The sequence below is a fragment of the Haliotis asinina genome, chromosome 13 (genome assembly GCF_037392515.1).
Source record: "Haliotis asinina isolate JCU_RB_2024 chromosome 13, JCU_Hal_asi_v2, whole genome shotgun sequence".
Taxonomy (NCBI): Eukaryota; Metazoa; Mollusca; class Gastropoda; order Lepetellida; family Haliotidae; genus Haliotis; species Haliotis asinina.
In genome coordinates, this window is record NC_090292.1 from 30,052,995 (window position 1) to 30,067,136 (window position 14,142).

The 14,142-nt window shown below is 39.3% G+C and overlaps 1 protein-coding gene across 1 annotated transcript in view; it reads right to left on the reverse strand.

Annotated features, from left to right (window-relative positions):
• The window catches only part of LOC137259500 (aromatic-L-amino-acid decarboxylase-like), a 31,221-nt gene that overhangs the window by 2,856 nt on the left and 14,223 nt on the right, over positions 1 to 14,142 (reverse strand). Inside the window, exons 8-13 of the mRNA XM_067797139.1 lie at positions 11,850 to 11,916; positions 7,956 to 8,118; positions 6,838 to 6,908; positions 3,004 to 3,023; positions 2,208 to 2,306; positions 521 to 622 (exon numbers count right to left, since the gene is read on the reverse strand). Of these exons, the coding sequence (XP_067653240.1) occupies positions 521 to 622; positions 2,208 to 2,306; positions 3,004 to 3,023; positions 6,838 to 6,908; positions 7,956 to 8,118; positions 11,850 to 11,916 (522 nt within the window). The remainder of the gene's footprint in view (positions 1 to 520; positions 623 to 2,207; positions 2,307 to 3,003; positions 3,024 to 6,837; positions 6,909 to 7,955; positions 8,119 to 11,849; positions 11,917 to 14,142) is intronic.

Genomic DNA, 14,142 nt, shown 5'->3' on the forward strand with positions numbered 1-14,142 from the left:
TTCAAAGGTTACGCTTGACAAAGCTTCCAATATAAGTAGCTTAAAGCCTATTGGCTGCTGGAGGGGAGCTTTTGTAAGCGGCTTGAAGACACCGTTATGATTATTAATTATTGATAAAGCTTATTCCTTGTGTCGTCAATCATTCGTTCAAAGAACAAGTTTATGATCTTCACGCCACGTTTACTTGAGCAGTAATTTGGTTATTTTTTCATCTTCCGTGGTTGTGGTTTATGAAAATGTTTTGCGTATACTTTTGTTCAGTTTCTACAAGCGCTGTACTAGTCAGCTTGGTGGTCGGGTTCATCAGCCTTTTGATGATAAGGTCTGGGCAAGTGGTTGATGTCATGAGCAGAAAGTCACACCGTAGGGGTACGATGACATTCCAAGTTAAGCCTAGCCGTTGAAGCGTTCGCAGAAGAGCGGGTTCGATTCCAACACACATACATTGTTGTATATTGCTGAAATATTCCTAAATGCGGCGTAAAACTAAGCTCATTCACTGTACTGCGCGTCAACTCACCCTCAGACAGAACACCACCATGCCAAGGACTCGCTCTGCTGGAACTTCGAACCTTTCGTCGCTTCTCACCATCATTTCAAATTTCTTTGCCAATCTCACACCCTGAAATAAAACATCTATTCAGTTCCGTGAAATGAAAATACAGAGATCATTCGGGTTCTCTCGGCTATTTCCGTTCAAGCTTACGACAACAATGGCGTAACATAGTTCCGGTGAAATCCGAATGTTTTCTCGGTATAAAGTTGCAACAACACTGGAGGTTTTGTACACAAACGTCTATGCTAAAGTGCATTTAGTAATAATACGAGTGGATTTCAAATGTGTTGTAATGGCAGTAGCAGTACTAGTCGTAGTAGTAGGAGTAGTAGGAGTAGTACTAACCAGAGTAGTAGTAGTGGTGGTTGTCGTCGTAGTAGTAGCTGTAGTAGTAGTAGGAGTAGTACTAACCAGAGTAGTAGTAGTGGTAGTTGTCGTAGTAGTAGTAGCCGTAGTAGTAGTAGGAGTAGTACTAGCCAGAGTAGTAGTAGTGGTGGTAGTTGTCGTAGTAGGTGTAGTAGTAGTAGCTGTAGTAGCAGCAGTAGCAGTATAGTAGTAGTAGTAGCAGTATCAGTAGTACTAGTAGCAGTAGTAGTATATCAGTAGTAGTAGCAGTATCAGTAGTAGTAATATCAGTAGTAGTAGTAGCAGTAGTAGTAGCAGTAGTAGTATATCAGTGGTAGTAGTAGTAGTAGCAGCAGCAGTGGCAGTATTAGTAGTAGCAGTAGTAGCAGTAGCAGTAGCAGTAGTAGCAGTAGAAGCAGCAGTAGTAGTAGTATGTGTAGCAGTAGTAGGTGTAGTAGTAGTAGATGTAGTAGTAGGTGTAGTAGTGAGTGAGTGAGTGAGTGGGTGAGTTTGGTTTAACGCCGCTTTTAGCAATATTCCAGCGATATCACGGCGGGGGACACAAGAAAATGGGCTTCACACATTGTACCCATATGGGGAATCGAACCCGGGTCTTCGGCGTAACGAGCGAACGCTTTAACCACTAGGCTACCCCACCGCCCCAGGTGTAGTAGTAGTAGGTGTAGTAGAAGCAGGAGTCGTACAGTATAGCTGTAGTAAAAGGTGTCGCGTTCACTCTATAGTGGTAGTTGTAGACGTAATGGTAGTTGCAGACGTAATGGTAGCTGCAGACGTAATGGTAGAAGTGGTAGACGTAATGGTAGAAGTGGTAGTAAGAAGTGGTACAGTATAGCTGTAGTAAAAGGTGTCGCGTTCACTCTATAGTGGTAGTTGTAGACGTAATGGTAGTTGCAGACGTAATGGTAGCTGCAGACGTAATGGTAGAAGTGGTAGACGTAATGGTAGAAGTGGTAGTAAAATACATGCAGTAGATGTGATAGTAATGGTCATGGGTGTTGCAAAAGAGTCAAATGCACAAGCAGCTGTGATATGAAAAAGATACCCGTAGGATATTGCCATTATACAAAGCTGTGTCTTTCATTTAAAACGGCGAGCAAATTCTTGTCGATGTCAAGCAAAGTTGCTGTGAACTGTGGAACAACACTATTGATAAACCGGCGAAACATGGTCCATCCATAGCTCGATCAATATTCTTCTGTATTATTATAAAAACGTTCCTCGCGTATATTCAATGTCGAAAGCTTTTGAGCACCGTCTGCGGAAGCAAGACAGTCACGTGACTTACATGGCGGACATGTTTGCGAATACCCTCCACGCCGTACATTCTCAGAACAAACCACAGCTTCAGTGCGCGAAACCGCTTACTGAGGGGAACTTGCCAATGCTGAAATATGAACATTAATGATTATTTTTGGTAATTTTGTCCATTATCATTTCAAGGTTTGACTTTTCTACAAAGTCGAAAGGTTACTGTCTTTTAATTGCTTATTTGCTTTCGGAGAGCAGTCTCATAAATGAATTATTGCGATTTTCTCCATATTTAGTTAAATTTAATTTAAAAGTTAACCAAAATTGCGAAAAGATTACAAAGAGAATCATACAACCCAAGGGAGTGTGAAAGTAGATACCCACAGAAATTTCACACAGATACCTAAGGAAACACAGAGGAACTCTTATTTAGGGATTGATAGGGGGATACTTCGCTGGCTCCGCGACAAGGGGCGCAAATATTTTACACAGTAACGTTTCCGATTACATCTATTAAATCATTTTATTTATATTCTGTTCTTTAATATTTTTCAGACACTCGTGTCAACCCTATCATTTGTCATTTGTAAAGTAAAGTATTTTGCAAAAGTAACTACACACTCTTTAATAACAGCTATAGATCTGACTGGAAGGTTGAAAACAGCCGATGAAGCACAGCAAACGTAAGGTTCCAAACACTCTACTTTATAGTAAACAAGCATCATTGTGTGTTTTAGTGGAAATATTTTTGGGGGGATTTGTTTTATTCGTTTTTTTTCAAACCACGGTGGGTTCTTTCCTTTGCTCGGTAGTGTATTTGAAATTGTCTTTACCATATAGTCGATTGCGGCACCTGGAACAAAAATACGACCACTGATAATGCAATGCTTGACGTATAACGAAAACATATTTTGGACATTGAATGATAAACATAATGATAATTATAACGAGTTCGTGAGTTAGGTTTTACGCCGGATAGAGCAATATTCTAGCAATATTCCAGCAATATTACGGCGGGGGACACCAGAAATGGGTCTCACATATTGTACCCATGTAGGGAATCGAACCCGGGTCTTCGGCGTGAAGAGCGGACGCTTTAGCCACTAGGCTACCCCCACCAGCACTGATAATTACAATAGTCCATAGTTATTGCTCAGTAAAAAGACAATGAGTGGTCGATCCGTCTATTGCAATAGACAAGCTGCATGAAGACGTTAGAGGCAATCTTAACTGGACCAGATAAACCTGTCATTGATGTTGTGAGCAAGGTCCACGCTGCCGGGGTTCAAACACAGCCTAACTACCCAAGACGGCAATACGACACTGTAGACCTAATGTACTGTAGCTCTGTACTGACTCCAGCTGAGTGAGTGAGCAACATGTGTCTTCGGCGTAACTAGCAGGCGCTTTAACCACTAGGTAACCCCATCGCCCCCTCTACCTTAGTCTGACTGTAGGTGAAATCCGGTTAACGATGCCAATAAATGATAGCACCAAGCTAGGCCATTGAAATACCACGATTTAACAGAGATACTCTACTCAGTCACAGAGTACTGACATCGAACCCCGGATCTTGGTTTATCAGTCTGATATCGCACTTTTAACGTTTACTGTGATTGTCCCACTTAAAATGTCTATGCTGTAAGCACCAGTTTAACCTTCGCTTCTTTTGTTCAGGTCTCCTGATCGGTGATGGAATTCCTCGCCTTCTCTGCCAAGCTATTGCATGCAAGTCAGTTCTAACTGTCTCCTTACAGACAGCCACTGTTCCTCCATCAATCATATCTAGCCTTAATTTTCTAGTTGTTTGCTTTTAGAAACAAGAATACCAAGCCGTCTCCTCTCACTGACAGTGAGTTTCCTGAGCCTACCTGCGCCTCCCTTGTGCTCAGTGCCACATCCATGTGCAATAATTTTCAAAACACGATAACAGTGGAAAAAGGAATGCCAGAAATCTGATTAAACATATCCCTAAAATTCTCAATAATTTCTGGTCATATTATAAGGTATAGATGAGTTATTGTTTCTTTGTTGTTTAACACCACACTCTGCAATATTTAGGCTATATAACAGCGGCCTGAAAATAGTTCTGAAGACCAGTGATTCACATTATGAGCGCCAAACAACACAATGCTTCAACCAAGTCAGTGAGCCTGACCACCAGCACCCGTTAGACGCCTCATCCGACAAGCATGTGCTGCTTAAGATCAATAATAACCCGGATGTTCACACCCGTCATGGATTACATGTCGTTTCCCTTAAATTCAACGTCGACATTAAGTAAGAACAGACTGCATCTGCTTCCATCATAGCTGACTGGTGCACAGAATTCAGAAATTACCAAACCATTTTAGTTCGCGTATCTATAAAACAGAAAAACAATAAATATTAATGAAATGCAGCAAACCGTCATTTATTCAACAGCCGATAAGACGAAAATGTCATTTATCCAAGATGTGTACCTCATTACATGTCCAAAAATGTTTAAAATGAGATAAAATGTTTCCTTCTTCAAGTACCATTCAGCACATTTAATCAACCAATCAAAACACAGGACACATTCTCATATTGCAACGAACCATAACACCCACTTGTAACAGAGTTATCGACTGGCTGGCCTATCAGCATGACATGAATTGGTGATAATGGCATCTCATAGAAACGTACCCTCAGGACCCTGCATGCCCTTTAATCTTTAATCATGTTAAATCTTCCATAAAATCACAACAAAGATTAAAGCAAACTATGAGACACATTTAACAAGATTTGCTTTTAAAAACGTTCATTTTGACCCTCATATCATTAAATACAGTTTAAGAGATCCTGAATAACAGTGTTTTGTAGCTCACTATGTCAGCTACTGATAATGATTAAACAAAAAATGTCACGTTTTTCTATCACTTTCTTTCGTATTTACATTGTGCAAAAGCGTGAAGTTTGCTGGCGATTTCATGAGCTCACGCGTGTGATAAAATTCCGATTTCGTGTCAGAAGTTCACTGATGCGTTTTCGTGACGACAGTGTTGTAAAACACGTCACACGCTGCGATGATTTGTCAGTGATTGGCTGTTTGAAATAAAATTGGGAATTGTTCTAGCTGAAACGAAACACATGTATTTAGGTGTACTATTTTCATTTTAGGTAAAATAAGGGTTAAACTATTGCTTTATGGCCTGTCCAGACGGATATATTTTCAAACATGGTTTCAACGCCTCCGTGGATGAAACTTTGAGGTAGATCGTACCTTCCGAAGGCGAATGGGTTGACTATAAAAGTCTAATTTCCATCCTTGCCGAAATGGAAAGGGGTGGTCACTAGTGGCTTTTACGACTTATGCGAACCCGCTCGGTGCTCATGATTTGTCTGATTCATACTCAGTTAGGTCGCTATACACCTCTGTCATATATTGCTGAATATTGTTGAGTGCCGCTTTAAACAACAAACAAACAAAACGAGTAATGTCCATTCTAATTCTAATTCCTTCTTACTGACAATTCTCATCCCACCTATCACATCACATAAGCATTCGCCTCAAAGGAAATGACGGAGCCACAAATCTGTTTGATAAATTAAATAAAGATCTTTAGTGCAATAAAACTGGTCTTACCTCTCGCGTACATCAACCTGCTGAACACTTTGATTAAAAACATGTAAAGAGGAGTTTTTTTAATTATGAAGAAGCCCAGATAACGGAAAATAGGTTTTGCAAATCCTTCTATCGACGTCAAACTGCAAGGCAGTTTTTATGTACCGGATGTCACTATCATTACACGAATTTGAGGGACTTTGACTCGATTATCCAACTAAAACATATTTCCTAAATTCTAGCAAAGTTTCGACCTGAAGTTTTAAAATCAGTCACATCCGTTGTTATGGGATAATAGGGACGCACGTCACGCCTAAGATCCGATTTCTGATGCTGGTACAATGCGTGAAGATCATTTCTGGTGCCCCTCGTCATTACATTCCTGAGCCAAGACTTTCAAAGCTCTCTTAGTGCTAAGGTCGTCTTAAGTTAATGTTAATGCATGGCACTTTTGCCATCTTAGCGCTAGGACAGCTTCTAAAATCCCGACCCAGGACTGTAGCTAAAAGCACTGTATAAGCATGCTCGCTCACCAATAGTTACAATTACCACACCCACCCGACCCGCACCTCCGGTTTCAAACAAGGGTGGTCGAAAGTCGTGACTAAGTGGGTTGAATGGTCAAGGACTTGGTTGAAGGCGGATCATGACAACCTGGTTGTTGGATAGTTGCCCCTGATATCAATGGCTGGTATGATCTAGAGTGGATTATTCACCGGCTACCGTTTCGTTGTGGTGGCGCTGATTATGACGAGAACCAACAAACAAACTCAACCTGTTGGGAAAGGATAGGTCTCTTTTCTGCTTTCACCAACTTTTCCATCAAACTGTCTTTATTGTCAGACTCGAATTCGACGTGTGAAGTGTTGTCTAACTCGTGTTGTTCAGAAACAACCAATCGCTGTCAACGATAGAGATGTGACTCTCAAAAATGACATGTAAGTGTGACAACGTGTGTTTGACGTGCGACAACTTTAACATTTTCACGTTCTGTCAAACCTTTTTATGCCGTGTCAAGACTGCTTAAGATTCCGTCAATTATGCGTCATGACGCACATCACACATCATACGTCATACGTACCCGAGTTTTCGTGTTTTAAGTACAGAGGTTCTACGTTGAATGTTCGATGTAGTGCTCCGCTGTTTTTCACCCTGAAAAACATGTTTGTAATGTTTATAAAATCATGAAACGTGTATTGCTATTCAGCTCTGTCATATTTAGAAATAATTAATAATCATAATCATAATCAAGAAAGCTGGTGTCCCATACAAACCACACCTGTAGAGAAAACAGGTTTAATTTATTTAGGAATTTCCTTTATTAAATGTTGACTACATTTAAGATTTTATCTATTAGTATGCGAATTGGTCTTTTTCTGTTTTAGTCATATTCTTGTAATATTACAACGTGGCTCTCCATGCACTGGCATCATAAAATTTATTTTACCCACATGGGAATCGAACCCGGGTGTGTCTAGTGAAGGCTTTATCCACAAAGCTACCCCGTAGCCCCGGCCTTATAATACTAGTATATGGAAGTGCAGCAACCGCGAAAGTGATTGTATATTCATTTTGTTTAACGACGCACTCCCCAATAGCGGCGGTCTGTAAATAATCGAGCTTCGACCAAACAGCCAAATGATCAACAATAAGTGCATCGATCTACGGAATCTACAAATAATGTGAATTGGAATTTTGTGACAATGCATCGCTATCAAAACGTCTCTGGATGTAAATAGTCGCCAAAACACAAAGATTTAATGCAGAACGCCAATAATCCTGAAGTAAGTCAAAATCGATTAAACAGGACCAGTCTGTCGCCGCTTTCACTAATATCTCATACACAGCGAGGATCGAACTGGATGTTACAGCTGGGCCACCTCATCACTTACTTCGATTTTGACAGATCGTGGCGTGTGCAGAAATATATCTTTGACAATTTGATTTTTTAAAAAAATAATACATATGTTAGTAACCCTAAAATAAATATATGATTTCTCTTTGAACTATCGAAAATTAGCCTAATTTTAACGTAAGTCCGATTTTAACGCTCAGTGGGTACCCGGCGGGATGAAAAGGCGATGAGAATGCAAATGCCTAAAATTTCCTTATGATTGTAGTCTCTAAAGGACGTTGAGAATGTTATCTGGTCTGGGTAAGATTCATGTTATTTGTTTGTTTGTTTGTTTAAACTCTCACCACATGGCTGTACAGTCAAAGTGTACCATCATCCATTTGGATGGGTTGAAAGCGAACGATTGCGCATAATCCACGCCCTCCATGTACTTCCGGAACTCTGGACAAACGAAAGCTGTCCCGGCGTAAGCCGCATCGATATGCATCCACAATCCTTCCGCCTCACCTGCGAAAAAATAGTCCGTTAGATAGATAGATAGATATGTTGATAGATAGATAGACAGATAGATAATCTTGAAAATCAAACGCAGGATAGACCACCCGGTACCCATTTGCATATTTAATTATCCATGTATATCTTGAATTCTTCCGTAGAACGAACACAGACAAAATAGTCCGTTACTACCGGATAACAGGCAATGAAATGAAATGTGAGTGTTTTGTATTAAAATGTAACTTTAATCCTTTCGCCTCACTCGAAAAAAATCTCAGTGACTACATTTGTAATTCTGAGAAACAAACGTACTCTCAGTACACCCTGCATCGATCTTTCAGGCTCGCTCACTAAAACATAGTTCCTTACTTCCGGAATTCTGGTCAAACGAGAGTAGTTCGCTGTCCGCTGCATCGAAGTGCAACTTAATCCTTCCACAATCAAAACATGGTCTATAACACAGGCAGCATCATCAGTTACATGGAGAATCTAACACGGGAGATATCTTGAAGAAACCCTTTTACGCCGTAGCCACGAAAACGACACCGCCAACTTCAACGCTTAAGGCAATGATCTGATGGCCCGATTCCGTTAGATATCAGCCTACCTAGATAAACCACGATCTGCGAGTAATTTGATCTGGATCCCAATTTCGAATTTCATTACCAATTTAGTCGTTGAATGTTTCACCACGAAAATAGCTAAAGTGGTGGAAAAATCGAAATTTAAGCAGGATTTGATAGCTGTGTAAACGTCAATCACAGATACACCGCCTCACAGAATCTGTGATAACAATGTTATTAAGGCAGTTAATCGGTGGGATAGTTGGACAAGTATTTCTAGTGGACAGAAGAAGATATCTTGAGAACGTGGCATTGATAGTTGGCTTTTAAAGAATTGCAAGTGTCAATTTTATTGTCTTAAAACACGCACGTTTGTCTTAGACATTGACGACTCGCTTTTCTATGTCAAAGCTGCTTTGATTTTTCTCGGAAACAGTAAACTCAACCCTACTCCACACTGCACTCTTCGGCTGAAGAGGAAAATAATTTGAAAATATAATTTGTGGTTGTTAAACAACAAATCAATGAATTAATAGTGTATCTAAATAGGCGTCCACCTATTTGTCCTTAAACACAAAATAGAATATCTGAAAAAAATGACAGAAATTGCAAAATAAACGTCAAAACTGCTTCATGTACAGAGATAGGCATTTATAACGCATTATTAAACCGATGCACATCTTGAATTTGGGAAGAGAATAGCAGGAAGATATACGCATATACGTTGGGCAGTCGAGATAACAAGTGTATGGATTTGTAAACTGAATATTGGCCTGTGTAGCCTGTAACAATGGCCCCGCGATAAAATGATGGTTGGCATGAATAATAGGTTTCTACGAACTGAACTGGAGAAACGAACTTTGTCCTGACGCTAAGCCACTTTGTGTTACAATTTTCTGGAGGAAAACATTTCGCGCGTTCGATTATCAAATTTGAGTGAACTGAACCAAACGAGGTTAACAAATTTTGCAACCCCCGTACACAATCAGCACACTGCTATAAGAAGCGCACTCACTCACTCACTCACTCACTCACTCACGCGCTCACGCGCTCACGCACTCACTCACGCACGCAAACGCGTGGAACAGTCAGTTGGCATCATTTAAAATAATGAATGATAAGTGACAGTTGTGAGTTGCATCTATGGCAGGCATAGGAAAACAAAATCTGGCACAATAGAGTATTAATCTATTTTATAAGATGCACTAATGACCTAAGCTAATGAGACATAAATGAAATTACATTTAATTAGTTGACATAAATAAATAATACCATCCCGGATGCTAGCAAATAGAGCCTATTGACTTTCTCCTTGTCTATTTACATGTCCCATGTGGATAATACATTTAAATCTCGCGAGACTGCTTAGCGTGCAGGTCACGTGTTATCTCGCGAGATGCGCCGCCATGTGACGAAAACAGGAGACAGGACATGACAGAGTAATTGACTGTAATTGAAACATTTTAGCAAATGTGAGAATTCAAGGTCTCCACTTGTTAATAAAGGTCGTTCATGGAACGCATGAAGAATGGTGATTACTAATTGCAGTTATCGATTGGTATGCCAGACTTAGAAACATGACTGTCTTGCGTTCAACACGGGATCAAGTTGTGTGCGGTATCATTTGAACGCTGAACTTTGTAGGCTATTTCTTCATTGAATTAGAGCAGTCGATTTTAAGAAAAAATCGCATAGAAACATACTCCCACTCGGATGTCACGTTGTACCTGATCGAATTCCTGCAAATGTATTTTTCTAAACCAGAGCGTTTTTAGTTCATTCTGCCCCGAAAGGCTATTTTCCATTTCAGAGATTGAAAACACATGGATAAGGCATGTGTTACAGTGTTTGAATGAAGACATCACATAGGCAGATCTAGAGGGGCTGGGTGGTGCCGCTTACACACACACGCGCACGCACGCATGCACGCACACAAAAGTATATGCACATTAAATGAAATACCGAGAACAAGTGGGGTTGATCTAACGCTCATCATGTGCATGTACCACACGTGCACCTGTCTCACTGTTCCAAATACCGCCCTTACCCCCTTGCAATACAAACCAATAATAACGATTTGAATCTATGATCGTTTGTGAAACAACTTTTAACCTAAGCTGAACAAAATTCTGAGATTCACTTGTTCAGTTGGCACGGTAAAATTATGAGGATTCTAAATGTCACTTTATTTGATTACCTCTTTTGTTTAAAGTGAAATTCACCGGACCGTTTTCATTGTAAATAGACTATACTTGCCTGTCTACACTAAGCAGTGTTAAGAAATCATGCGATATATTACCAGAATGGAAACGCCTGATCTTGAAACCAAGCCACCTAAAGATCTGTTTACCTCTTCATCACTGCTTCTTGTAGATTTGGTATCAAACATAGATGAAGAATTGTTAGCTTTTAGAAAGATATTGGTTATTCACATTATGTTAAGTAGCACCATTGATATAAGCATGTTTGGCAATCCCATTATAATTAAATGAATAAATATGTTTAAACCATATCGCTTTTTATAATGAAACTGTTATTGAATTATCAATTATCATCTGATTGCACATTAACCTTGTGGTTTGCAATGTGATTATCTTGCATGATAATGTTGATTTATTTCCCCTATGAATTGTGTTGGAGCGGCATTAATATAAGCTTGTATTTTGTTTACCACTCCATACGTTTTTCACGAATGAATACGTTTAAACCAACTTGGAATCAGGCTGTCTTCGGATGCGATTACCTCTGTATGTAGATCAAGGCAACCATTTACATCCGGGTTTTATTATTTGCTTTCGGAACTGTCCGTTGAAGGGTGTTTACACAGATGCAGAGGCGGACATGCTGTTCAGAATATTTGCTCACTTTATGCGAACATTCAGAGGCTTTAACGCTGATTGGTTGATATGAGTCTTCACGTGAAGAAGTAAGAATTAAAGCTTTTGGTTGCTTTTGGCGAAAGTTGGTCTGAAGATTCCCCAAATTGTTCATTTCGGACATGAGTCAAAAGTTTGGCAATCGACAATATTGCATCCACATCGCGATGGTATACGTTACCATGGCAAGCACCGACGTGTACTTTCTTGCGTGCGTCAGTTTAGTTCATGAAAGTTGTAATGCACACTGGTTTTACAGGATGGACAATATTCACTTTTCTGTACCTAAATCACTGAAACTTACATATGGGTCCGACTTCTTTCAGGTTGTCGAATGCGCATGCGCCAGTTGTACCCAATGTTGCACACAACTGAAACACATACAAGAACACTATATATGACATATATGTATTTTAACCTGAACCAAATTACGGGTACCGAATAATCTTCAACATCATTTGATGTAATTGTTAGAGATAATAGACGTCTTGGATCTTAAAGACTAATGGCGAGAACTGCATCTTTCTTAGAGAAAGTTAACCTGGCCACAACCAATACCACTTCTCAGTTGCGAAGAGGAAAGTAATAAACACCAGTATTAATTCAGATCACCCGATAGTGTCACCCACAATTACAGTTTCAGATATACAAAGATGGAAGGGTTTGGGGAAGTTCAATAATTCGCTGTTAAAGGATACGAAATATGTGGAAATTTATATTAACAAATAAGTGATACTCTAGTGTGAGTGAGTGAGTGAGTGAGTGAGTGAGTGTTTCGCCGCACTCAGCAATAATCGCTCTATAGCGGCGGTCTGTAAATAATCGAGTCTGGACCAGACAATCCAGTGATCAACAACATCAGCATCGTCGATCTGCGCAATTGGGAACCGATGACAGGTGTCAACCAAGTCAGCGAGTCTGACCACCCGATCCCGTTAGTCGCCTCTTACGACGAGCATAGTCGCCTTTTATGGCCAACTTTGGTTGCTGATGGTCTGTTCTACACCGAGACCTTCACCGGTCTGATACTCTGGAATAATATAAGGACAAAACTATAGTAGATAAAAGAATGTTAACAATTAATGATCAGTGACTATGGGAAATGATACTGTTAAAAGCATCAATACATTTTTCACCTACGCGTCAAAATGAAAAGCCTGGGAGGCCAAAATAATAACTGAATGAAACTGTCATAAGAGTAAGCTAGAAGAACAAAATGTTCATGCGAAGTCAGAGTATACAATGGAACAGTATAAATCCGTTAAACGTGATTTGGAAAATTTAATCAAAATAAGAACTGAAGGCTCCTTTATAAAATCTAAAGCCAAATAGACCGAACATGGTGAAAACCCTCGAACTACTTCCTCCAGTTTGAAACTTTAGAAATAAATACATCCCAATTGTCGAAAGAGAAGATGGAACAAAAAGACAAAGGAAAGCAAAGTGAAATAATGCAAGAGGTAAGACAATATTATAATAAAATATACAAAACAGAAGATCGTACACAGATTGACCTTGAAAATATATTTTGTGACGCTTCAGTGCCAAGGCCAGATTAACAAACATCTGTCTCTTTGGAATATGAACTCACCTATCAAGGGGTGTTTGAAGCATTTAAAAATGAATTCGTCCGGGTGGAATAAATATTTTATTAATGCCCTAAATTATGCATATAAAACAGGATCCTTATCCATACGTCAAAAACAAGCCTATAACTTGTATACCAAATGATAATAAATGTATAATGTATTTGAAACACTTGCGACATTTCTCACATTTAATACAGGCTATAAGTTAGACGCGGTTTCAATTGCTAATACGTTGAAACTATTTCTGCCATAAATCAATCATGAAGATCAGAAAGGATTTGTGAAAGGTAGATATATCTAAAGGTAGATATTGTTAAGTAACTAAGATTATATATGACACAATGGAATACAGAGAATGTTACCACAAAATTTACTATTACTCACTTATTTTGAAAAGGCATTTGATTCTGTCGAAAGGAAGTTTATCCAGAATGTGTGAAAATGTTTCACCTTTGTACCAAGCATTCAACATTAGATAAACCCTTTTCTACAGATATTGAGTCTAGGTGTTTCAGTAAATGGGTTTGCAACCCTCTTTTCAGTGTCACAAGAGGTTGTCGTCAGAGAGACCCAATATCGCCCTGTTTGTTAATATTCTTTGATCCGAAACCTTAGCAGTCATGATCCAATAATAGCAAGATAAAAGAAATTCAAATAGGCAACATAAAATCTCTATTGGTACAATTTGCAGATGACACTACACTCACTTCAGATGGATCTGCAAAAAGCCTCTACGCTACGGTGAACGCATAATCTTTTCTGCCAGATTTTAAAATTCATGCTGAAGAAAACTAAACGGATATGGATTCGTCAAAGGAAAGGTTTAGATACAAACTATGTGAAGACTGGACACAAATACAATTTAACTACTTGGCACTCAGTTAGATGTGGAATTAGAAAATATGGCTATATGAAAATATGGCCTAAATTTGTTAAGATAGAAAACGAAATGAAACTAAGAGAGCATTAACACCAATCGGCAGAAATGTAGCGTTAAAATCTTTGCTT